Consider the following 25,467-nt stretch of genomic DNA (forward strand, 5'->3'; position numbering starts at 1 on the left):
GTCTATCTATCTATCTATCTATCTATCTATCTATCTATCTATCTATCTATCTATCTATCTATCTATCTATCCGAAAGCATCAACTATACGAAAACCACTTCCGCCATCTAGTGATATGTTTTCCAAGGACATATACACACAGCGCCATCTAGTTAGCAATCTTTAAAACAAGTAGGAGTGGCTACTACTACTATAACAAACGAGAGACATGCCCCACACCGTAAGGAGTTCCGCCCCTAAATAAAGCAAACTGAACGTCACCCTGTCAACAGCGCTCTTCTGCAGACAAGAATGAAGTGCTTTAGCCCGTATGAGACTTTAGTCGCTGTAGAATAGAATTGAGTAAACCTACGTCAAACGCTAAAGTGGAATTCATGGTATGCCAACTGTTCGTCGTCTGCAGTGGCACGAGTGCCTTCACTTCTCGTGTTGGAAACTGGAGCAGTCGGCTGATGCGTACACACTCGAATTAAGTCCCACGTTCATTATATAAAATAAATTAATAAATAAACGAATGAATGAATCAATGAATAAACACTAAATAACAAGACAAATAAATAAAAATTGCGAATCAAATTTACTCTATGAAGCTTTGTAGTAGACGGCACAAATGTGAAAGACAATTTCGTTCAAGCGGTACAGCAAGGCGCCTATTAGGGGCGAAGCTCCTTATAGCGGCACCCGTTCGTCCCTCGTAGTCGTAGTAGTAGTGTGTAACGTGTCTTACATTTTGACCTCCAAGATGGTGCCGGTGGGAGATTCCTTCTGTGCGTTGTTGAACAATAAAAAATTCCCAGCATGCCGGTAACTAAAAGCCGAATTTTCCTGTCTCTCATTCCCCCTTAGTAGCCACTGCCATGTACATCGAGCACTATCTGACAAGAAAGGATTGCTACGTTACACTCGCTGGGCGCAACCTCTGTGGTTTTAGAAAGGTTTAGCGAGCGTTGGGCCTCAGTGCCATTGATACAGTGCACTAGTATATACCATGAACTCGAGGTGGTTAAAGGTGGGAAGTAGACACGAAGCGCAAGCGGTAAGAAAGTGTACGTGTGCATGCCTCTTATCGTTCAGTCCTTGGAATGTCCGCTGGATGACGGTGCTTCTATATGATGATTATATGATGAAAAGATGCGAAATGGTCGTACTTGGAGTGTTGAATAGGTGGACGAATGGACACACAGACAGATGCATGGACGGACGCACGGATGGCGGCATGGACGGATGAACGCATGGACGGACGCAGGAGCGGATGCATGGACGAACGCAGAGATGGACGCACAGATGGACGTGCGGACGCACGAACAGACGCTCGCATGGACGGGTGGACGGAAGCAAGAACGAATGGATGGACGGATGCTTCGCCCCACTCTCCATCATTCACTCCGTGGATATGCTGCCATTTTTTTTAGAATTGGATATATGTTTCTTTAAAAACACTTCCATCTAATTTCGTCTGACCAAGAAAAGCAGCGCGCAAACACCTATTTACTCATTCGTTAATTATACCACAACGATAGTTTGCGCAAGTCTTTGTAGGTTACTTTTTTATAGTAGTGGACCAGGGCGAGTAAGGTGGGTTGTCTGAAATCTGTGGCGCATACCCATATAGTTTTCCGTTTGTGAGGGTGGCTGCTTGGTAGGTTGGTGGATTTGCGCATGACCTAGCTATAGCAATATTTGCTGTAAAGATATTTGTGTTAAGGCTCACTCGACAATACGAGGTCATGTTGGAATGCGCGAGAAACATACACGCTTTCCTCCACGATACTTTCTTTTGGCCATTATATTCCTGGGGTCTTAACCTATGCATGATCGCAAGTGAATCTTTTTTTAAACCCCATTATGGTGGTGGTGCATGGCCGTCATTCAGCGATTATGTCACGACAAAGTCCACTCCTGACAAATCGAAAAAAAAGAAAGATTACGCCATCTCCCGCTAATGGGAACCATGTGTAGATGCGAAGCAGCGGGCGCTAACGCTCACACTGGCGGCGACGTTGACGCTGGCGGTCAACGCGGCGTTGCGCAGAAGAGAAATCTGGGAGTCGCTAAAGACGCATTGACGGACCGGTGTTTCCTGCTGGAAGATGGCAATCGTTGCTTATAGACAATAAGAGACAGAAGACTCTGATTGGAGACAGAGACTTGCAGTCCACTTTATTTTTTAGTTAACGCGCACACAGTGAATTTTAATTGTTAAACAACGCACAAGAATAGTCTCCCACTGGCCCTACCATGGACTTCAGGAGTGATCATTAGCCCTTCGAAGGTGGCATGGCACCGCCTGGCGGGATGCCTGAATGACGTCAAGGCAAAGATGCTTCCACGCTTGCCGTGGCACGCATAATATGCGCTCGCCACGTACGCGGTTCCGCTAATTGCGATCGTTTTTCGTTTGACTCAAACTTCAGATAATCGACAAAAGCAGCATCGATGATGCTCTAAATAAAACGATGGTGAAAATCTTTACTTCAGTATAATGATCAACGGTTACCACGCTTCACCATACACACCTTTATCAGGTTTTGTAGCCGTGCTTTTAAACTGGAGGAGGGGTTAAATTCTCGGCCGTGGCAGCCGCTTTACGACGTGAGCGATGAGCCGGAACATGTTTGTGCTTGGGTAGAAATTTATTCTACAGCGTTCCCGTATTTAAGTCATCATTTTTACACATAAAACAGCATATTTTCATTATTAAGTTGCTTTTTTCAGGAGCGGTTTTTTTTCGAAATACTATGTTCCAACTTTTCAAACTTTTATTCGTATCGCTCACATGCGCATATATGGGCGTGGATTGTTTTTTGCGCCTGTGTACCAAGTTCCAGGCAGAGTTGCAAAAAACCCACGCAGTATCAAGGCTCGCAAAATACCTCCAAAAGGCTTGGCCGAGTATCCCAGCTGTTGTATTGGTTTTTTTATGTGTTCTCGCTCAGTCGTCGTGTCGTCTCACGCTTTCCTCGCAGTGATTTCGCGAATATACCTCACTTGAAACGAGCTGAGGTTAATTGCGGAAATTTCATCGTAGCACTGGCGTTGTTACACTCGTTTTTCCGCCATATTTCAGTAGGTATGTTGTTACCGTATCCTAACCAGCAGCTTTGCGTCGTTGCATTCCTTCTAGTGTTTTCCTTACTTTTCTTGTCGTTACTGGTAGGATGTCGAATTCCTTCAGGCTAATATTACTGCTTACGGTATCATCCTAGTTGTTCAGGCTTCTGTACAGCTCTCTGTAGAACTCCTTTACCACCTCAACTATCCTATCCATATTGGTTATGACATTGCCTTCCTTGTCCTTTAATGCCTAAATCCGAATTCTGCCTATGGACAAGTTTGCCTTTGCAGGCTTCTGCCGCTTTTTAAAGCCTTCTCAATTCTTTCGATGTTATACGTTCTGATCTCAGCTACCTTACCCCTATTGATTAACTTCGAATGTACCACTAGCTATATATTTTCAGTTGCATTTGAGGTTTTTATGGTTTGTCGTCTCTTAATGAGATTTCTGGCCTCCTGAGATAGATTTCCAGTGTCCTTTCTAGTGACCGTACCGTCGACTTCAATTGCACACTCTTTGATGATACAAGTAAGATATACGTTCATTGTGTCAATCCTAACGTCGATTACCTTGTTAAGAGCCTCGAGTCTATTCTGAAGCAAGACTCTGTATTCCTGTACTTTCCCTTTCACGCTAGCTCACTGATTAACTTCTTGCACATCCGTAATAAGCTTCATTTTGTGTGCACACCCAGGCGCTGTACAGGGTGTAGAAGTAGTTCGCAAGATCCGATGCAGCGACCATAGGAATGTAAGAGTTCGTGTACCGGGTCCTACGTAGCTTCTTATCGATAAAAATGAAGTTCATTGTCATCTTTTGGTGCCTTATACAGGGTGTCCCACATAACTTGAACCAAGAATCTGAAAATGAACACTTCAGTGGTGAATTGAACCAAACGCACACTACTCGCACTAGCCTGTAGGTACTCAGGCTATTTTTTATTTCTCCCCATACTAATTATTATTATTCCTTAATTACCTGCTTTTTTATTACGGGCCGGAAACCAAAAATATGAACACTGAGATGTAGAGCACTTTCAGAAACCACTGACTAAACTTTTTTTCGGTACGATACGTTTCGCGCTGTTATTTTTTCCATGTTATAAAGAAAGCCGCGAAATTAAAAAAAAAAGCCGTGTCACGAACCACGAGCGCACTGATATAGTGCTGCTATAGGCTTTGTTTGCAACGCGAAAAATATAACAGCGCTACATGAATCGCACAGAAGCAATTCAGTTCTACATCTACATCTTAGAGTTCATAATTTGGGTTTTCAGCCTATAAATGTAAATTAAGTAGTTAAGAGTTAAACAAATAAATTAGTAGGGGGAGAAACAAAAATCCCAAGTGCCTACAGGCTAGTGCGAAGTATGCGCTTGGTTCAATTCGCCTCCTAAGTGCCTTTCAATTTGAAATTTTTGGATTCAAGTTATGTGGGACATTCTATATATCTGCATGTCAATGTTAAGCAAATTTCATCGAGCCAATATCGCCAAATTACAAAAAAATCCTTTTATATTCCTCGCACTTCACGTGCAGATATTTTGGAGCTTAATTTTCTCCACTAATAATTCACTTATGATAGTAAAGCTTATGCCAGTAAAGTTCCGAGAGTGCAGTTTATCAATAAAAACCAAGTCAGTGTTCTTCTTTAGCGGCCCTTTAATGAGGCCCTGCAACACTTTTTGAGCTTGGTCAGAAAACGGTGCCGATCGGTAGTAGAGGCTCCCGAGAACACGTGAGTGAAATGTTATAGCGCAGCATGCAGCCTAGAATTCAGAATAAATTATCAAAGTAAGCTAGAAATTGCTTTCTTTTCAGTCCACAAATGATGGAAGAGGACTAAAAATAACTCGTACAATGCCCATCTGTCAGCCATTGGCTGATTTGAACATGGCGCACTTGGTCATTACAGAGATCGCCACGGGAGGCCGTCACTTGTCCACGCGTGCGCGAACGATCGCACTGAGAAAGCCGCGTATTCGAAAAAAAAGTGCTCAAGGTCACGAGGCGCGTGTCACGTTTTTCTGTGCGCCTGCCATCCCTCCCTGCTTAGCTTCCAGCCCTTTCGTCGGGATGAGAGAAGAGAGAATGCGATTGTAGGGTGTGACAAATCTTTGTAACTCCGCTCATACTGGACGGATTCTTAGTTTTTGCGGCGTTGAATTTGTGAGGCGATAAGTTCTTTCGCTGAATTAATTTTATAGTTACTCAAAAAAGTGTTTCAGGGCCCTTTTAAGCATCGTACAAAACAGTGCCATGCTAAAAGAACTTCTTGGGCTAGTTGTGATCGTCTTACTGCAGGATATGTGCGCAAAGATCGAAGAACTGAAGCAAAACGAAGTCAACCGTAAGAATGCTCGAAACAGGAAGAGCACTCAGTTTGAGCTTGAGATTGACGTCATAAGTCAGCCGGCCGATGAAACCATTCCGCCTCCGTAGTACAATAGACAACTATATTCAGCCTTACAAGTCAACTCGAATCAGAAAATAACTGTCATGGTGACGTGATATATAGCTTATATCCAGGCCATTCCTCACCCTTGCTAAAGTAGGCATTTTAGCTTTAAAGTGTCTCACTGGCACTGCTATGCGCTGAACAGCCACAGAAGCTTTATACCTTGAGTCTATTTGAGAACCCACCAGCTTCCCGTTATTCTGATTGAAGCATCCCGTTATTCTGATTGTCAGGCTTCGCCGAAATATTTTAGGCTTAAATCATTCTCAGATCCGGCCGATCTTCCCACTGCATTAAATCACGGATGCATCGAGTGCACGTGGTCAACCATAATTTTTCTTTAAATACTATGAGCTAACTATTCGCACATTGACATTAAGCTTCAGAGCACGTTGGCACTTACGTAGTTATCGAACCGTTCGCCAGGTTTAAATGTTTCGCTGAAGATGATGCATTATCGAGAGCGCTGACCAAAAAAAGATATCATGCTCACTGCGCATGCTGAAGTTGGTTCCACCTCGCATGGTGATCTCGCTGTCACTGATGATCGCAGTAAATCATAGACCACCTCGAAATCAAATGCGAGGTGACGTCACGGGGGCGTCAAAATAATAGTCGACCACCGCCCAACATCTAGTTCTTTTTTCTTCTTCAGCAGCATACATCACTGCTGGAAGTTCTACATACCAGGTGTTCTTTCGGGGCTGTGCGGAGTCGGGCTTCGTCGGGCCTTCGCCCAAAATTCAAGGTAAGCCTTGTGGTTATGAAGACTCGCCATGTGACGCGGGGATGGAGAACCGATGTATTCAAAGAACCATATGTGAAAGAGAAAACGATTCACTTAACATTTTCATTCATGTGGTGGAAGACTTAAGCATTGCTAAGCGGCTGCCGTCTAGCACGTCCTCCCGGCTTGAGCGACGTGCTTATTCGCTCATATCGAAACGTTTTCACACTCTTGTGTTCCCGGCGTAAGCCTGTTCCAAGGTCACGGCTATAGTTTCTGGTATTACCAGCTGCTATAAAATGGTTCGGATAGGAAACAAATTTATAGAATGATGTTTGTGCTGTTGCTTTTGAAACTATTTTGTGTAACAATCTATAGTGTCCAACAGATGATTCATGCTCGCGAATGTATACTTCGTAGGAGCTCGCACTTTTTGTAAACTATGCTATAGAAGCTCCGCTCTACGAAAAATGGGTCATTCTTTTTACGATGTTTATATCTAGCAAGCATATTTCACTTGATATGATCTCACGTAGTACAGCCGCCCATTTTTAACCTGAACGCGCAAGTGTCGCCCACCAATTCGATAAGCGGCGTCTATCGGAGCACATCGCAAAGTGAACGGGAATACGTGTCTGTCTGTGATGAACAGTCCTATGCATCTGTCTTCTGTTAGGCTGTTCTACGAACTGGACACCAGGACGCCAGGAACAGGCGCCTACAGACTCAGCGGTCAATGCTTGCGGGTTCAGGATAAAAAAAAAGACGCTGCTGTACAATGCCAGTTAGGTCGCCGACGTCAACGAAACGTCGCGTTAGAGTAAAGCTTGTCTAGAAAGCACAGACGCTTGTTTCCTTGCAGCAAAGCTTATTCTATTGTGGCACCATCATTGTCCCACGGTCTCCCATGTAATTTGATACATGCTACACTCGTAAGGGGAGTTCGCTCATTCGCTGCAGAACTGTGGTACGCACAAATTGCCCAGATGAGGCATTTTGTATAACCACCACTGTGATTTTGTGCCTCACCGTCATTAGCTGTGTAGATCACCAGAAGACTGGGGCAAGTGGCGTCGATGTGACAACCCAGAACTCCGTAAGCCCCGCATGCAGGATTACTGAATGGTAACGGTTGCCTAGCATGTGCTTCGTTAGGGACAATTCTCGACATTGGTAGAATACATTGTATTTTTTCATTACGGCCTGTATTCGTCCTCGTTGCGTTGGGTAGATTGTACGCCTATTCAACTGTGGCGAATATTGAACTATATCGGCATGCTAAGTTAGTCTGTAGCATTTTCAGGACTTCCTTCGTAATGCTTCTTTTCGTCACTTTACAATAAGTTGAACCTGATTGAATTGTCGTTGTTGAGAAGGCTCTCGGATGAGTCTCTGTGCACATTTATCACCTGTGACGATGTTCTGTATTATTGGCGGGTCCTTTTGCTTATCTTAGTTCGTATAAGCAGAGTTCACGCGACATTAAGGGGTTTTGCATGCTATTTGAGCATAGTCTGAAAACGCTGCCGATTGCTGGTCGAGGCTCCCGAGCCCACGCAAATGAAATATTAAGGCGCAGCACGTGGAGTCGAATAACAGTAAATTCTCAGTCCTCTGTTCTCCATAAATGATTCTAAATGCTCAAAATCAATTTGTCAGAAACCAATATCACGCCATTAGCTGATTCGAGTGCACCATGTTCATGAGTTACTGGGCCGTCACAAGAATCCTCGATCTGTCCGCGCGCACATGTGATCGCACTGATAAGCCGGTGGTTCGAAAAAGAGAAAAGACCGCTCAATGTCAAGGGGTGGACGTGACGTATCTTCTTTCCCTTTTCCATCTTTGCTTGCTTGGCTTCCAGCGCTTTCGTCAAGACAGAGAACAGAGAAAGCAATTCGAGCGTGTGACAAAGGTTCAACTACGCTCGCACAAGAACGAATTCTAAAACTTTTTTGTAAAGACCACTTCGTGAGGCAATAAGCGCCTTTACTAAATTTATTCTAGGGCTACTTGCAAAACGTTTCAGGGCTATTTAAACCAACATATTTACGTTTTTATTGAAGTGAGCAAACTGCTGATCTTCATTCGCTGATCTAGCTCACTTCTAGCTCATTCGCTGAGCTAGAAATTTTTATGGGTGAGCTACATACCTTTCAATCAGAACACGTCCGCCTCGTGGCTGGATCTAAAACGCTATAGAGGAATGCCGCTAGTACCTTGTTATGCGATGCAATTAATACTCTTAACGCCATTATGCATTAAGCGCAATTAACGTAGGTTTTTAATTGATTTAACCTTCCTTTTTTTCACCTATATATCATGCAAGGCAGGGCCAGTGAGGCCTTTTGAAAGTGAAGTTCCTGTTAATGGCACTTCTGTTCCTTCAATGAATTCCTTTTCTTTAGTCTGCTAGATTTTCACTTTGTGCGCTGCCGCACTGCATGGTTTTCTTCTCACGGCTATGTTTTATAATTATGAGCCAGGCTCGTAGCCAGCCACTTTTTCGCGGGCCATCCACTAGTTGAAAGTCTTGAAAAATACCCATGGATGGTGATTATTTGTCCTCAGTAAAACACCCCCCTAGCACCAATCGAATTTTGGAAAGGAGGGGGGCTAGGCTTCCCCCCTCACATATAGTTATGAGGTTGTCGTGAGCTATGTGTCGCTACGTAATATGAACACGGCCAGCTGCTGATTAGGTATGGATTTCTGCGTTGGTCATGACTTAATAGGATGTTTACATATTGCTGACGTTGAAATTCAGAGTGCTCATAAAAAGATATGCGTGACGCGCTCCGTTGGAGCTATATGCCGATGGTGTACGTAAACGCCGCTTTTTAAAGATTCTTTACGACTTCCACTTTATCACTAGTATTCAATATATTAGTGAGAGATAAGCATTAGGTCTGCCCTTTTTGCGTGGACTTCATGCGACAAAACAAGTGATACCGAGTACTCCGCGGTAACGATCCAAATCATGCAGCCATTCATGCGAAATCTCGAGTTCATTCCTGTAGGTGTGCCTACTTAGAGACTGAAGCAACGTTTTCAACTCTGCGCCTAAGGTGCACCTTTTCGAGAAATTAGTAAAATGCAAGTAGTCATAGTGTCAGTTGCGCACATCCGCTACTTTTTGGCACCTCGGCTGCTTGGACTGCCTGGAAAATTTTGTTGTTCGACAAACAAAGAAAACTGGTATTTTCAGCCACACAAACAACCAGTGACCCTGCACTTCTTGTACAGCATTTTCTTTAGTTTTTGGAAGACCACATTTCGAAATATTACTTTCAAAAACCTACTATTGTACTTCCATCTAAGAGCTATATATTAAACGTACGATACCACAGCACAAATCTACTTCAAATGAGGGTCATATAACTACCAGTTTATAAAACGAAAACCAAGCGAATGCGTTCACTGAACAACCACATGCTCTTGTAAGTAGCTTGCATTCTTGCGGCTTCTGGTGCATTAGGTCTCAACTATGCACGTTATTACACGTGCCCTCGGAAATTAGGTTTTGAAGGGTGACGAAACCCAAAATTGACCTAAAGAATACACCAGAGCTCACGAACACTTGAGTGTGGCCCTACAAAGCACCCATGTCCAACGTTAAGCTAGCCTTTATTTTTATTTTAGAAATCAGACAAATGTGAAAAGAAGTAAATTGATAGAAAGGCGAAAGTAGGGGCTACTTCGTTCTACATAGTCGACATATGGCACACGCTGTTTGAACACGAAGAATGAAAGCAAGGACACAGACGAGAACGAACTCGCAACTGTTTATTTGGTGGCAACATGACAAATATATACGGGGTGAAAGAAGGAAAGAAAGCGTGAGCCTGAGCATCGCACACGACAGGAGAGAAACCATCTGCTTAAGATCATGCAATTCAGCCTTTTCTTGTCTTGTCTTGTCTCCTAAGAGATCTTGGCTCATACCCACATGGGGGATTGGCCACACTGTACCTCATAATAGATCATTTTTACAACGCTTGCTAAAAAAAATAAAGAGAAATTAGATAGGAACAATAATAATGTTCCTTTGAAAAAACGTGAAAACTTTCAGAAGAATGCGATAAACCAGTATATATAAAACAAATTAACAAGAATGAGGAAGGGGGAGAAAGAATCGGATATATCTGGCAGTACCACTAGCAGCGTATCCTTCCGGTTGCCTGAATGAATTTATGTAGCGCTGACAGAATAGCACTGCGGCCCACACCCAACTGACTGGCTCCAAACGATAATAGGGTGGATGTATTGACTGGCAATCCGAGCATACCAATCGTTCTTTCAAGAATTATTCGGCGCAGTGAGGCAAAGTCTTGTCTTGTCTTGTCTCCTAGGAGATCTGGTGGCATGTGAGAAAAAAGTGAGATTTACTTCTTCCTTTCTTTTCTTCTTTTTCTTTCACCACAAAAAGTTGTACGATCGCGATCGTCAGCATCCTTCCTGAAATTTTGCGTTCTTCTTAATGTTCAAAGAACACGTTGCAAGTGCCTGAACTGTTCAGGTGCTAAAATCCCGATAGAAGAGACCCGAAGTAAGCGCGACTCTTTTTTTTTTTATGCTGTACCGACAGGCGAGCGTTCTGCTGTATATCGTCTAGTGAGCGCGGGACTCTTGTGTGAACCGGACGCCTCTAGGAAATTTTTACTGTCACATTACTTTTCCTTTGCACTTAGACTACCTGTATTGATCACTGCTTAAAAGCATAAAATTTTCTATATCAGCCTATGTTCGCATATAGGCTGAACCTTTAGAGCACATTTTTTTACTGCATCTGCCCATAACTGTTACCTTAGTCTCATAAAACATTTAAAGCAATTACTGGATCGGAAAGCGAAAAAATCATTCTGTGCAAGGGCAATTTCGGAAACACAGAAACGCAAATCAAGAGTACGTGAGATGAAAACTTTGCCCTAATAATTGCTAAAGAAAAAACATGGCCCCGAATCTGCATGTTACACTGGAAACGTAGTCGAAAGACGATAGTCTTGTGTCTGAAGAGAGTGAACAAAACGTTTATTTGGTGTCCTGCGCAAGAAAATCAGTGAATGGTATTCTGGAGGCGCTGCGTCAGAGTGCCTCGAGCGTGTAGCGGAGGTGAACTAGCATATCGAGGCACGTTACACACGAGTACCATCTGCCAGCTATCTTCGAAAACGAAGGCGTGCGTGCCCGCGGAGAAAGATGCTCGCCTGTCTCGGAGGTAATCAGGTGTAGAACGCAACGCGACGTGCCGGTACCACCACCGTGTTGTTTTAGCAAAGGGTTGGAAACGCTTACCTTTTTGAGCATCGCGTCCCACAGTCAGCGCCGCGCGATAAACGCTACAGTCCTTATAATTACTTGTGTGTGCATCTTCTAGTATAAAAGCAGATACAAAAAATTGACGTGTTGTTATGGCGCCTCAGATATGCGCAATAATTGCTTTTTAACTGACAATCGCACCACAACGAACGCTGAGTCTTGAGCAATATTGGTGGGCGCTGCGGATGGGGTCGGTCATTTGGTGCCGTTTGATAAAGCAGACGGACGGACGGACGGACGGACGGACGGACAGACGGACGGACGGAGACAAAAATTTTTCCGTCGAAGGTCCCCAAGAAAGACTATTGTCATTAAAAAAATGGGAACAGCCCTACTTACGTCAGACGTGCACAAAAGTTTACGTAATGTACTGAGTAATATGACACGGAAAAGCTATATTCGCAAATTCCTTGTGTGGTAACAATAACTCATCAGCCTGACTGCGCCCACAGTAGGGCAAAGGCCTCTCTCATGTCCCGCCAAACACCGACGTCTTCATTAAACATTTTATTCTCAATAATCTTGTTCCCAGCCTACATCAACATCATCATCATCATCATCATCAGCCTGACTACGTCCACTGCAGGACAAAGGCCTCTCCCATGTTCCGCCAGTTAACCCGGTCCTGTGCTTGGTGCTGCCAATTCATACCCAAAAACTTCTTAATCTCATCTTCCCACATAACCTTCTGTCTTCCCCTAACCCGCTTGCCTTCTCTGGGAATCCAGATAGTTGCCCTTAACGACCAGCGGTTATCCTGTCTACACGCTACATGCCCAGCCCATGTCCATTTCTTCTTCTTGATTTCAGCTATGATATCCTTAACCCCCGTTTGTTCCCTAATCCACTCTGCTCTATTCTTGTCTCTTAAGTTTACACCTCCCATTTTTCTTTCCATTGCTCGCTGCGTCGTCCTCAATTTAAGCTGAACCCTCTTTGTAAGTCTCCAGGTTTCTGCTCCGTAGCTAAGTACCGGCAAGATACAGCTGGTATATACCTTTCTCTTGAGGGATAGTGGCAATCTACCTGTCATAATTTGAGAGTGCTTGCCAAATGTGCTCCACCCCATTCTTATTCTTCTAGTTACTTCAATCTCGTGGTTCGGCTCCGCGGTTATGACCTGCCCTAAGTAGACAGTCTTTTACAGCTTCAAGTGCGCTATTACCTATCTCGAAGCACTGCTCCTTTCCGAGGTTGTTGTACACTACTTTTGTTTTCTGCAGATTAATTTTAAGACCCACCTTTCTGCTGTCCTTGTCTAACTCCGTAATCATGAATTGCAATTTGTCCCCTGAGTTACTCAGCAATGCAATGTCATCGACGAAGTGCAGGTCAGTAAGGTATTCTCCATTAACTCTTATCTCTAACTGTTCCCATTCTAGGCTTCTGAAAACCTCCTGTAAGCACGCGGTAAATAGCACTGGGGAGATTGTGTCCCCCTGCCTTACACCCTTCTTGATTGGTATTCTGTTGCTTTCTTTATGAAGCACCATGGTAGCAGTTGATCCCCTGTAGATTTCTTCCAGAATGTTTATATATACTTCATCTACGCCCTGATTCCGCAGTGTCTGCATGACGGCTGATATTTCTACTGAATCAAACGCCTTCTCGTAATCTATGAAGGCTATGTATAGTGGTTGGTTATACTCTGAGCATTTGTCTATTACCTGATTGATAGCACGAATGTGGTCAATTATTGAGTGGCCTGTTCGAAATCCAGCTTGTTCCTTTGGTTGATTGAATTCTAATGTTTTCTTTACTCTGTTAGCAATTACCTTTGTAAATAGCTTGCATACTACAGAGAGCAAACTGATAGGCCTGTACATCTTCAAGTCCTTGTCATCTCCTTTCTTATGTATTAGGATGATGTTAGCGTTCTTCCAAGACTCTCACACTCTTCCCGTCAGGAGACACCTCGTAAACAGGGTGGCTAGTTTGTCTAACACAATCTGTCCTGCATCTTTCAGCAGATCTGATGTTACCTGATCCTCACCAGCAGCTTTGCCTCTTTGCATGCTCTCCAAAGCTTTTCTGACTTCTTCTATCATTACTGGTGGGGTGTCATCTGGGTTACTGCAAGTTCTTATAGTATTATGGTCGTGGTTGTCTCGGCTAGTGTACAGATCTCTGTAAAACTCCTCCGCTATTTTAACTATCCTATCTATATTGGTAGTTATTTTGCCTTCTTTGTCCCTTAGTGCATACAGCCGATTTTTGCCTATCCCAAGTTTCCTCTTCACTGCTTTAACGCTTCCTCCGTTTTTCAGAGCGTGTTCAATTCTCTCCACGTTATACTTTCTTACATCGCATACCTTACGTCTATTAATCAACTTCGTAAGCTCTGCCAGTTCTATTTTGTCTATTGTACTTGACACTTTGATGATTTGACGCTTCTTAATTAGGTTCTTCGTTTCTTGAGAAAGCTTGTCAGTGTCCTGTCTAACTACCCTGCCTCCAACTTCCACTGCACACTCCGTAATGATACTCGTCAGATTATCATTCATTGTATCTACGCTAAGGTTGGTTTCCTCACTAAGAGCAGAGTACCTGTTTTGCAGCGACACTCTGAATTCCTGTACTTTTTCTCTAAGTGCTAGCTCATTGATTGGCTTCTTGCGTATTAGTTTCTGTCGTTCCTTCAAGTCTAGGCGAATTCGAGACCGTACCATTCTATGGTCACTGCATCGTACCTTGCCAACCACTTCCACATACTGCACGATTCCTGGGTGTGCACTCATTACAAAGTCTATTTCGTTTTCATTTTCGCCATTAGGGCTCTTCCATGTCCACTTGCGGCTTTCTCGTTTTCGGTAGAAGGTATTAAAAATCGGAAAATATTGCGTTCTGCGAATTCTACTAGCAGCTCTCCTCTGGCGTTTCTAGTACCAATGCCATAATCTCCTACTGCGTGGTCTCCAGCCTGCTTCTTCCCTACTTTTGCATTAAAGTCGCCCATTACTATAGTATACTGTGTTTTTACCTTACTCATTGCCGATTCCACGTCTTTATAGAAGCTTTCAACTGAAGCGTCATCATGGCTGGATGTAGGCGCGTTAGCCTGTACTACCTTCATCTTGTATCTTTTATTCAGTTTAATTACGATACCTACCACCCTTTTATTAATGCTATAGTATTCCTCTATGTCGCCAGCTATGTTTCTGTGAATTAGGTACCCCACTCCCAGTTCTCTTCTCTCTGCCAAGCCCCGATAGCAAAGGACGTGCCCATCCTGTAGCACCGTATAGGCCTCATCTGTCCTCCTAACCTCACTGAGCCCTATTATATCCCATTTAACACCCTCTAGCTCCTCGAATAGTACAGCTAGACTTCCCTTACTAGATAAGGTTCCAGCGTTAAACGTTGCCAAGTTCAGGTTCCAACCTACATGACTGACTACAATAACTTGTCTATACTTGGCTTTATTGTCTGTTATTGTTTATTGCTGTTGTGCCAAGGTGTATGAACAAAAAACTAGTCCTTAAATTTTCAGTCTTTCATTATTACAAAAATGTAGGAGAAAAGATATTATTTTTCTTTTCCTTTAAACCTTGATTTATTGATATTGCGATATGGGTTACTAGTGCATTTTGAGCACAAATAACAAAAAAACAAAGTAATTACTGAGCCCTGAAAAATCGCGTAACCTGTTTATACTGGATTTGCTAGTTTACTAAATTTTAGCACTGTCTAGTCTAGTGTTCTTGAACTTTAGCACTGTGGTTTATCCGACGTCTGACATGTAGCCGATGTAGAACTGCGTACGAGTGTTGCTGTTTTTTTTTACTTTGAACGATGCTTTGAATCTTGTCCAGAGGTGACAAGATGTCAAAAGTGTACTCACAACGAAGTTTTAGCCTCGCTTCTTTGTTTTTTTTGTGCGATATGTTGCTGGGAGTCTGCTAGTCTCGGCACGGCACACCGTTGACTGTAGTGCGTGACAGACAATTACGGGTTCTGTATTACAAATCAGTTCCAGTTTTTGTTTGAGAGAGCTTCAAAAACAAGCCGCCAGTGGCAACTATCACTACCTAGCGTGTGCAACGCTTAACCACGTCAGCACAGAGAAGTGTAACACACTTTCACAAGAATAGGAACGATGAGGAAATGGGACAACAGCGTCGCCAAACAAAAAACTCCTGCACGCCCAGACAACGGAGTCGCGAGCAGCTACCGAAAAGTAGTCTGCTGAAGCAAACGCAGCAAAGGGAAAGTGGCGGCTACGGCATCATCGTAATTTGAATTGACAGCATCATGGTGACGCGAGACAAGTAGGCGGGTGCCCATGGGTTCACATTTGCGGATGTCAATACTGCGAGTATAAATCGGCACGTGAACATTGAAATTCATTTGAAATTCTATCCGCTTTTATTTTGCTTATGCATGCTTGTTCACGGAAATACATCTATAGGCCATCTCGCCAGAAATTTTACGTCAACACACCTTGAATAAGTACATTTCTGCTCTGTCACTAGTACTCCTGTATTATATGAGATTTAACTATAGGTCCGGTAGTATCACAATGGAACTTTTCCCAACCATACTTAAAGAAGACATCTACACATGGCTAAAGTGTGCTTCTGCTATTCTTGAAATGTGCTACAAAATCACTTCTATAAATTAACAAGTTAAAATGCGCTAGTTTTTTTCAGATTTCGTAATTAGATTTTTTCATATCTTCGCCTTACTCTTGTGGTACACTTCGATTTTCTTTTTGGTTTTGCCCCAGAATAAATCTTAGCTGAGACACAGCGCTCGTACGCGCTGCTTCCTCGCAGTATTATGTATAAACTATCTCTTCAAAACTTCCTTTTACACAGCTCCGCCATTTGGTACTTTGTTGCGCAAAATTTTTCGTGTCCTGTACAAGGCCTCCCTTTGCCACTTTGTGTTTTCCCTTCAGTGTACGCAAATATTTCCAAATACTTCTGGGGTGAGTAGTCATTAAATGATTGGTGGCCAACGCGAACGACGTGATCGGACATTGCATGAATAATACCTTGACATTTCCAGCTGCCTTGTGCTTGTTCGAGAAAACGACGAAAGAATTGCCAAGCTACTTGTAGCATGGTAATATATTAGTAAGGATGACGTCGAATACAGGGAGTCACTGCAGCCGACGTTTCTACAAGCGGAGCCATCTTAACACTTTCAGACGCCACCTGTGAAAAACTGTCGGTAAATGTGTCAAACCTTTACGTTATATACTTCAAGGCACTCAATATTCTATAACACACAGAATAATGAGATAATTGTTGAATACATCTGTTATAGTAAGTCGCTCTGATTAAGCTGTAAATAAATAATTCTTTAACCTAAAATTATGGATGCTTACTTTTGGCAGCAGCAAATCTCGAGCTAGGAATACAGTGCAAACTCACTTTTGGTAATGTCAATTTTGAGCACCGAAAAATCCTGCTTTTGACACAGCTTGCACAAAGCGGCACGTCGCACGACTCGTCGAAAGTGGTAGTGCTTTCAAAAAAGTGATCATATGTATCAGTATACTGCAAAATGAAGTTAAATGAAGACACACTTATTATTCAGGAGGTTCAATTCATCCAAAGCATGACATACTTTACTCTTTTCTATAGCCTTTACATGATGCAAATAACAAGAAGAAATGGTGTAAAGAATTGTGTACATCGGGTAATAAAGGTATAAAGCTGCAAGTTGAAGAAAACTTGCAACATCCAAGCACACAGGTCGACCTGTTGAGACGTGGGCTCCAGTGACGACCCGTATCCAGGAATGTTTCACCTTCACGAGCTTCCATTTACCCCTAAACTTCTCCCTTCCATATATAAACCTGCGGATGGAGCATCTGACTCCTGAAGCTCGTGAAAGAAGGCTATCATTTATCCCACGTAAATTTTCAGAACATACTAAAATGAAGTTATTGGTTGGCAGTGAATAATAACGGGATCTCAACTTCCTTGCTTACAGAAGATGGCCAGTTCATCTAAGCAAGGACAAGGTGCTGGTGTGCTGACACCGCGGTACATGGCCCTGCTGCAAAGTCTCTGCAGGCGGACTAATCCGACAGTGGACGAAGTCACCGCCATCTTCAACGAGGTGTTCCGTCGCGCTCTTGGGGCCGGCCGCTCCAGGCCTTCATTAAGCTCCACGGTTTCGAGAGCTTGGGGCGCAGTGTTCGGCGGTTTAAAGAAACGCGTTGGCGGTAAGTCGGGTATTGCTTCTCCGAGTGTTTTCCTTCATGAAGTAAATGATCTTTCACTCGAATTATTCGGACGTGTGCTAGAGTCTCAGCCAGCATATACTCGTACATTGTTTGATGATGTCGAATCTTCTTTACTCATCTCTTCATCTCTTACCATTCCCCCTCCCTTTTCCCCCGGTGTTGGGTAACCAACCGGACCACTGCCTGGTTGACATCCCCGCATTCTCTCTTTTGCATTCCTTCCTTGCAATCTCGTTATCTTAACGATATTTGGCCACAACGCGGTTAATTCGTGCGATCCTCGGACCATGCCGCACGTGAAGCGCCTCAGATAAGCGACGCAAACGAGGGACAGCGGCGTTCGTTTACAACCGACACGGCAGTGGGTCATCGCAATGGCGCGGTCACCATTCACAATCGTAGCGTTAGTACGTAAAATTGTATAGATTTACAGCCTTTCTCGGATGAAGAGATGGGGGTATAAGGCCACTGTCAGTCGCACATGAAGATGGTGGGTTTTAGTGTGTTCTTGCGCACGCACACGCACGCACACACGCACAAAGAACTCGCAAGGTTCCTTGCGTATTTCCCTGAAATGGCTTCATGCGGAAAGCCAACTTTCTTTTCTAAGCCCCTGTGTTCTAAGCCCCACTTCCTACACCTTTCTCCACCTGACGCGGTTTCACAGTACCCCAAAATACCCAGACATCTTAGGTGATGCTGTGAAGCCTGGTGTTGGTATCCCGCCTTTTACCAATCAAAGATCCTGTATGGTAACGTCACATGATAAAGTATATCTTGATGAGATGATGGCGTCATATCTGTTTTGCTTCAGTTGGGAAACTCCGGTCAGTTTTCGCGTTTGACGGGGGATGTACATTTCACTTTAATTATTACTGGATTGACTTGTTCATCGAGAAAATCAGTGAGCACCCACGTAACTGATTTTTTTCTTGGTGCAGCCAATAATTCGCCATCAGCGCAATTCGGGCATTTCTTTAGACGTTTAACCGAAATCCGGGTGAGTTGGACCATACCCATCCTTCAGCGATGCACAGCAAAACAACACGCGAGAGAGAACACGCTGGTCAAATGCTCTAGTGTTTGCTCACTCTTGCGTTATCTTTCTTTGCGTTTTAAGCATAATGTTTTGATATTTGTGAAGTACAATTGAACAATTTACAAAGAATAATGTATTCACTAAACACTGAAAAAATCCAGCCAATAAATTTACAAATACATTAAACGAAGAAGACAGGAAAGCAGCTAGACTACCAAACAGCTGTTAGTCTAGCCACTTTTCTGTCTCGTTCATCTTTTTTTGCGTTCGTTATTTTATTAGTTCCAATTCTTATGCAATGCACCAACTAGCCCAATGAGTGATATGTGCGCCTACAGTATTGTTATGCTCAGTTTGCGGATGCTGGTTTGGAGGACCAACGCGAACGTATGTACTTATTGCATTTCGGAGGGAACAGACAAAATCACCCCAAAGTGAGCTGAACAACACAAGCTGCCTCGAGAATTTGATGCATTATATAGCTCACAAAAAAGAAAAAATCAATCACATGCGCGATAAACAAAAAGCAGAAAGGTAACAAACAGGTCAGCGGTACTATATAGATAACAAATGGTTCGGCTATCTCTTCTGAGCTGTAATTATTGTGCCCAGAATATTTGTGAGTGGTCTATGCGTCATTTAAAAATTAGCACGTATAAAGTTGCACGAAACTCCCGTTTGCTGACATATATGAGGTATTTGATCCCAGGTGATCAGAGTTAACGTGGTGTGGTCCTTCATTATTTCTAAATTTCGCCATGCATGATGTCTAGTACGAGTAAGTTTTCATTTTGAAATGAGCTTCCTGATCTGACAGGGACCGACAAAAAAAAGCTGAGACAACACAGGGTCATGCACCATCTATCAGGTAATGTTTTTTTTTCAAGTATGGCCACGCTTACGTACAAAAAACAAGAGAGGAACATTAAAAGAAAAAAATTATAAAATCAAAATATGCAATACAAAAAATAGTGCTGAAACATACTGGCGGGGCAGTGGCTGAGCCATTATTTCCAATAAAGCAGTGCACAAAAGGACCCCAAACACGCCCACCTAGAAAGACGCATTCTCTAAAAAAACGCGACAATACCTCCATATATAGCCAATATATGGCCCCTGTAAAGCAATTTTTATCAGCACCATGTGTTTTGTGTTATTTTATCCATGTGGCTTTTGTATGGTCTTCTTGTGGTTTTTATTTGTCAGTGCATATGTGCGTAATCTCCTGTCTAAGCTTGGTCTTTCGTCAAAAAATTATCACTACAATGCTTCTGTTTGCGTCTTTTTATGTATGCGTTTTCCGTTGTCTACTTCTGCGCTGCTTTTCAACTTTTTCCTCCCTACTTATTCTTCTGTAATCTTAGAAACATGAGTTACAAATGGCTCAATGCTTGCTATTCCTACCCCGCGGGTTATCTCGATGCAGGGGGGCGCCTTGCCGGCAGGGGTCGCGGTCGCAAGACTTCCAAAGGTGATGACCCTGACGACGACGATGATGACGAAGACCGTTCAGACCGATTGCCCTACGAACGTGCCTGCACTTGTCAGCGGGACGAGAAACGCTGTTGGCTCATTGACGAGCTCGATGCCTGGAACCGTATTCTCGCGAAGGCCTTCTTTGAGGTGCGAGAACACAAGTGGGGCGAGCTCACCCTGCAGGGATATGGCGGGCCACTGCCGATAGCGGTGCCAGTGCCACTACCCGACTTGCTTCGAGCTTCTCTGCTAATGCACTTGATGATCCGCCAACACAGGTTAACACGTCTATGATTTCGTTTGTCAGTAGATATGCATGGCGTGGCAGTCGTGGTCACAGAGACACGAGTTTGAACGCATCGTTGTTATCCATCCATCGAAAAGAACAGCATAGTATAAAACTTGTGTCTAGATGGGAAAGTGAAAATGAACGGTGAGTGTCTTCACACGTTGGTATTATGCGTGCAAAAATACACAGCGATACATTTTTAAAGGGAACATCGAAGCGTTGACGAGCTCTCGCTGATGTCGCCGCGAGTGGCAGTGCCAAGCGGCTGCCATGTCTGCCCGAGAGTGAATCGTTGTGTACAACACCGGTGCATTGAAACGCTAAATCAATTGCGTTAATTTTAGGTTTGTTTCGTGTTTATCACAGCAATTGCTATACAACTTGCCTAAGATAATCAGGCCACTTTGATACCAGCATGGTAGTTGCGGGCACTGTAAGGTCGCTTGTAGGTTCACATGATGCGTATTCAATAAGCAGGAAACGCAAGCATGTCCACTAAATGTATTTATAGCCAAGAGTACTGTAAAACATGAACCCGAACAAATTGAAAACAAGCGCGACATAAGTTAGGCTCGCATGCGTCTCAAAACCATAAAACCATGATCAGTTCACGACACGCACGCACGCACACGCACGCACACGCACATGCATATATATATATATATATATATATATATATATATATATATATATATATATATATATATATGTACGTTAAGAAAAGAAGTGTTTACTTACGGCTCGTTTTTCTGTGTTCTACACAATAGTAATGATATCTAACAGATAATAATGCCAAGGAAAATGTAGGGGAAGATTTGACCAAATTGTAATGTAAATATGAAGAAAGAAAAGTCTGTGAAAATATAACTTGCTGTCGGACCCTGCCCATCTCCACCTCGTAATATTGTGCTGATTTTAAAGTGACATATCAACCTTTCTTATTCGTGCTTCGCACATCATCAATCCCCACTGTATGTGAATCTGCCAATTTTTGATTGTACGAAGTTCCTGATCTCACAAACTATTTCGCGGGTTCAGGTGACCTAGTTAAGGGGGCGTGGAAGAGTAAAGGGTATATGTCAGATATAGCATATTAAAATAAAATCGGCTTCAAGAGTTCCCATATAATTTGATGTACTGACAAAAAATGGCACTGGGTATTCAAGGAACACCCTTTTTTAATGCTTGGGTGGCCAGTCCTTCCTATGACCCACTTTAAAAATTTAGAGGGGCTTCACTTATTCAATATGTGTTATCTTTGCAACTACTGAAATAAATGTAATAGTATTCGGTTGTCTTATTTCAGAGACTAGCAGGTTACAGCTGAACTAGAAAATAATACATTTCTCATCAAGTGTGAGAAAAAACATTTGTGGTACCTCACGCATATGAAGATTCATAAAAATTGACTGAGTATTTTTTTAGAAAAGATACCATTAAGTTGAAAAAAAATGAGAATAAACGCAATTGAAGAAAGATGAATTTTTACGTAGACAAATGGCTTACGCCAGAGGGCGCTTCGGTGCTAGTTACTGCATACGCTACGTTTAGGTAGCATATAAAGTAAGTGTAAAGAGTTACTGCATATGCAACCGTACTACTGTATATGCAGTAATATACTGTATATGCAGTAACCGTATTACTGTATATGCAGTAATAAAGTTACTGCATATACAGTAGCTTTATTTGGCACGGCATTTTAACCACTTGAAACAGCCGCTTCATGTTGGGCTTCCACATGTTTCTTGCTCAGATTGCAGGGGATATTTGAGGGCCGAAATTTCAAATATGATTTCTACGTGTTTAGCCTACTATACTCCTTAAATAGAGGGAGACAGAGAGAGAGACAAAAAAAAAGAAATGCAAGGAGGTTAACCAGATGCTAGGATCCGGTATGCTACCCTGCAATGGTGTTGGAAGGCAGGGGGTTGAAAGAAAGAGAGAGATAAAAAAAATTGGCCACGTATCTACATGTTTCACTGCAAATGTCGTCGAAAGACGATAGTCTTGCGTGTGGAGAGAGTGAATAAAACATTTATTTGGTGTTATGCTCGTGAAAATCAGTGAATTGTATTCTTGAAGCGCTACGCTAGAGAGTCTCGATCCGCGCAGCCAACGCAAACGAGCGCGTCGAGGCACGTTGGACACGAGTGCCATCTGGCAGTTATCTTTGAAAACGAAGGAAGGCTTGCGTGCTGACGGAGAAAGATGCGCGCCTGTCTCAAAGGTGATAAGGTGTAGAACGCAAAGCAACGGGCAGGTGCCACTACCCTGTCGTCTTAGCAAAGCGTTAGAAAACACTTGCCCTTTCGAGCACCACGTTGCGCTGCCAGCGCAGTGTGATAAACGCAGCGGTCCTTAGAATTACTTTTTTGTGCCTTCTTTAGCATGAAAGCACACATGCAAAACATCGACGTGTTGTTATTGTGCCTCGCATATGCGCAATAGTTGCTTTTTAATTGACAATCGCACATGTATGAACGTTGTAACTTGAGGATTATTGGTGGGCGCTGCGGATGGGGTTGGCCGTTTGAAGTATCGATTGGTGCTGTTTGCGGTGTCGCTACGGCGGACAAACAGACAAATCCAGAGACAGGCAGACAGACAAAAAATTTGTCGTTGAAGGTCCCCATATACAAGAAAGGCATTTTTATTCAATTAGAGCAAAACAGAGAAGCACGCACTCACAAAATCAATTCAATTATTGTGTTTCACACAAGCCAGTAGTTCGTAAAAAACTCAGTCGCGTTTGTACGACCTTCTGCTGTGATGATGAGTCTAGTCGAGTAGTTTACAAAAAGCCCAGTAGCGCTTGCGCGGCCTTCTGCTGTGATGGTGAGTCTAGTCGTTGGTGTAATATATTTTCTTCTCAATAAGTAAAGGTTCACGTATGAACTTCCTATTCTCTGCTTTGATTCTGCAGGTGCGTCGTGCGCATCGTGCTGGACCTGATGAGCAACGATCTCGAACCTGTAATGGTCTGGCACGCCATCAAGACATTCTCTCATGAGTTGGAGTACTTGGAGTACCGTGCCAATGACGCCCACTATTCTGGCACGGTAAGCAGTGCACGTACCCGACGGTTTGCGTATAACGGCTTCGCCACGTGAGCGGCAAAAGCATGCCAGTCATGCTGCACGCGTCAGAAGGGCAAGAGATCGAGATTCACGGCTTGCCGCTTGAAAGAGGCATGTGAATGTCGTGAGGCGACGACTAATCAGGAGAATCGATCGCAAGTTAACGCTTTGTTTACTAAAGTTAACTTGGCATTACTCTGGCGTTGCGATTGTTTAGCGACCGTAGGAAGCAGTAGTATACGGACTTGCAGTGTTCCTGCTCGCAGCCTTCCGACGCGCTTGTGGTTTTATTTATTGCTGCATTTTGGTTATGTTTATTAGAAAAAAACGAATAGTTTGGAACTTCATTGAGCGACTTGCACTGGTGAGCCTAAAAGATTAAGGTAGTGAAATGCAACGACTGAACATGTGCTGGGCGGGGGGGGGGGCTGCTAATTTTGTCGCATACTTTGACTTCACCAAGTAGAAGGCTCTATGAAAAACGTTTGACATAACGAATGTCGTACCCTGCACACGCCTACGCGTGTGGTTCATACTGAAGACAGAGCAAACGCAAGCCGACGTCCACGTACAGGCCGCCACATGTCTATATGCGTATTTGCTCTTGCTGCGTCTGGCTTATTTACAAAGAGGTGATGCTTTGAATATGTAGGTCTTCAGCTTTTGAACTGGTTAACATCGCTAGATCGTTGACGGTGACGAAAACAGTTTGTTCAAGCTACTGTCTTTCTTGAGGGGAACAGCATATACGCTAGATTTTGTACTCATTGATACAACCATATAAAACATCAATGCATGCCAATGTTCATGTTCTGTTGACTGTTGCACTCTTGCGGAATTCACACACATTACCACTGTGTCGCTCACTGCCCAGAGACAATCCTATGGAGTGCTCCGATTTGTATAACCCATAATTTATTATTCTTCTAGTTTAAAATTTCTGTTGTACGCACAAAATTTTCTATCTGGAAGGTGCTATGAAGTCGCAACCGTTTTTTTTTGCCGTAGCTGTCAGCCACTGGTTTCCATAACCACTATTGTGCGAAATAAGTTAAAAAGAAATTAATAAATATTCAGGATGGTATGAGGCTCAAAACCGGGCCCTGCCCGTAGCAGCCCAATATTCTACCATATCGATGCCAGCCCTTAAAACTCCTTCGCAAAATGATGCTCTAAAGACTACATTTCGCAAAAGAGAGAGAAGTAAAGATGCAAGGAAAGGCAGGGAGGTTAACCAGACGCACTTACGGTTTGCTACCCTGCACTGGGGAAGGAATAAAGGGGAGAAAAGAGGTTGCAGAGAGATGAGAAGGTACACACAATCACGAGCACACTTGGGGAGCACACACAGTCTGCAGGCGGTCGCCCAGGTTTGTTGACTTTAGGTAAAGTAGCAGTGCTTTAGTTGCCTTCTGCGCAACTGAGGCAGATGCCCAAGGTCCTAGTATCTTCTGCACACAAAATGGTCCGGGGTCAAGTTGATTCAAAACCATCCGGAGCTGGCATCGCTGTGTGTCAAAAGGAATCACGTTAAAAGATTTAGTATAGCATGATATCACAGAGAAAGAGCGAGGCAGCAAACAAACAATGCGAACCGCGTAACAACCGGGTTGTTTAGGTTTTCGAACCCATTAAAGTGCCAGTTTTATCATTGTCATCAGCCACCGAATCATGAAAGTAAACATAATGCCTCGGAAATTTTTAGCGGGTACCACTATTTTCTGCGGATTGGTGAGTAACCTACTTGGGACTTCCCACCTTGACAAAAATAGGTTTATGAAGCAATGGGTACCTTGAGTATGTGCTCTCAGCAGTGCCATGAGAATTTA

The 25,467-nt window shown here is 43.3% G+C and overlaps 1 protein-coding gene across 1 annotated transcript in view; it reads left to right on the forward strand.

The window, feature by feature from the left end:
• Window positions 1–6,113: 6,113 nt before the first annotated feature.
• Window positions 6,114–25,467, forward strand: part of LOC119164680 (uncharacterized) — a 97,081-nt gene continuing 77,727 nt past the window's right edge. Inside the window, exons 1-4 of the mRNA XM_037416898.2 lie at window positions 6,114–6,260; window positions 17,502–17,736; window positions 20,223–20,550; window positions 23,485–23,620. Coding sequence (XP_037272795.2) covers window positions 17,505–17,736; window positions 20,223–20,550; window positions 23,485–23,620 — 696 coding nt within the window. The 5' untranslated portion in view covers window positions 6,114–6,260; window positions 17,502–17,504. The remainder of the gene's footprint in view (window positions 6,261–17,501; window positions 17,737–20,222; window positions 20,551–23,484; window positions 23,621–25,467) is intronic.

The sequence above is a fragment of the Rhipicephalus microplus genome, chromosome 9, assembly GCF_043290135.1.
Source record: "Rhipicephalus microplus isolate Deutch F79 chromosome 9, USDA_Rmic, whole genome shotgun sequence".
NCBI classification, from domain to species: domain Eukaryota; kingdom Metazoa; phylum Arthropoda; class Arachnida; order Ixodida; family Ixodidae; genus Rhipicephalus; species Rhipicephalus microplus.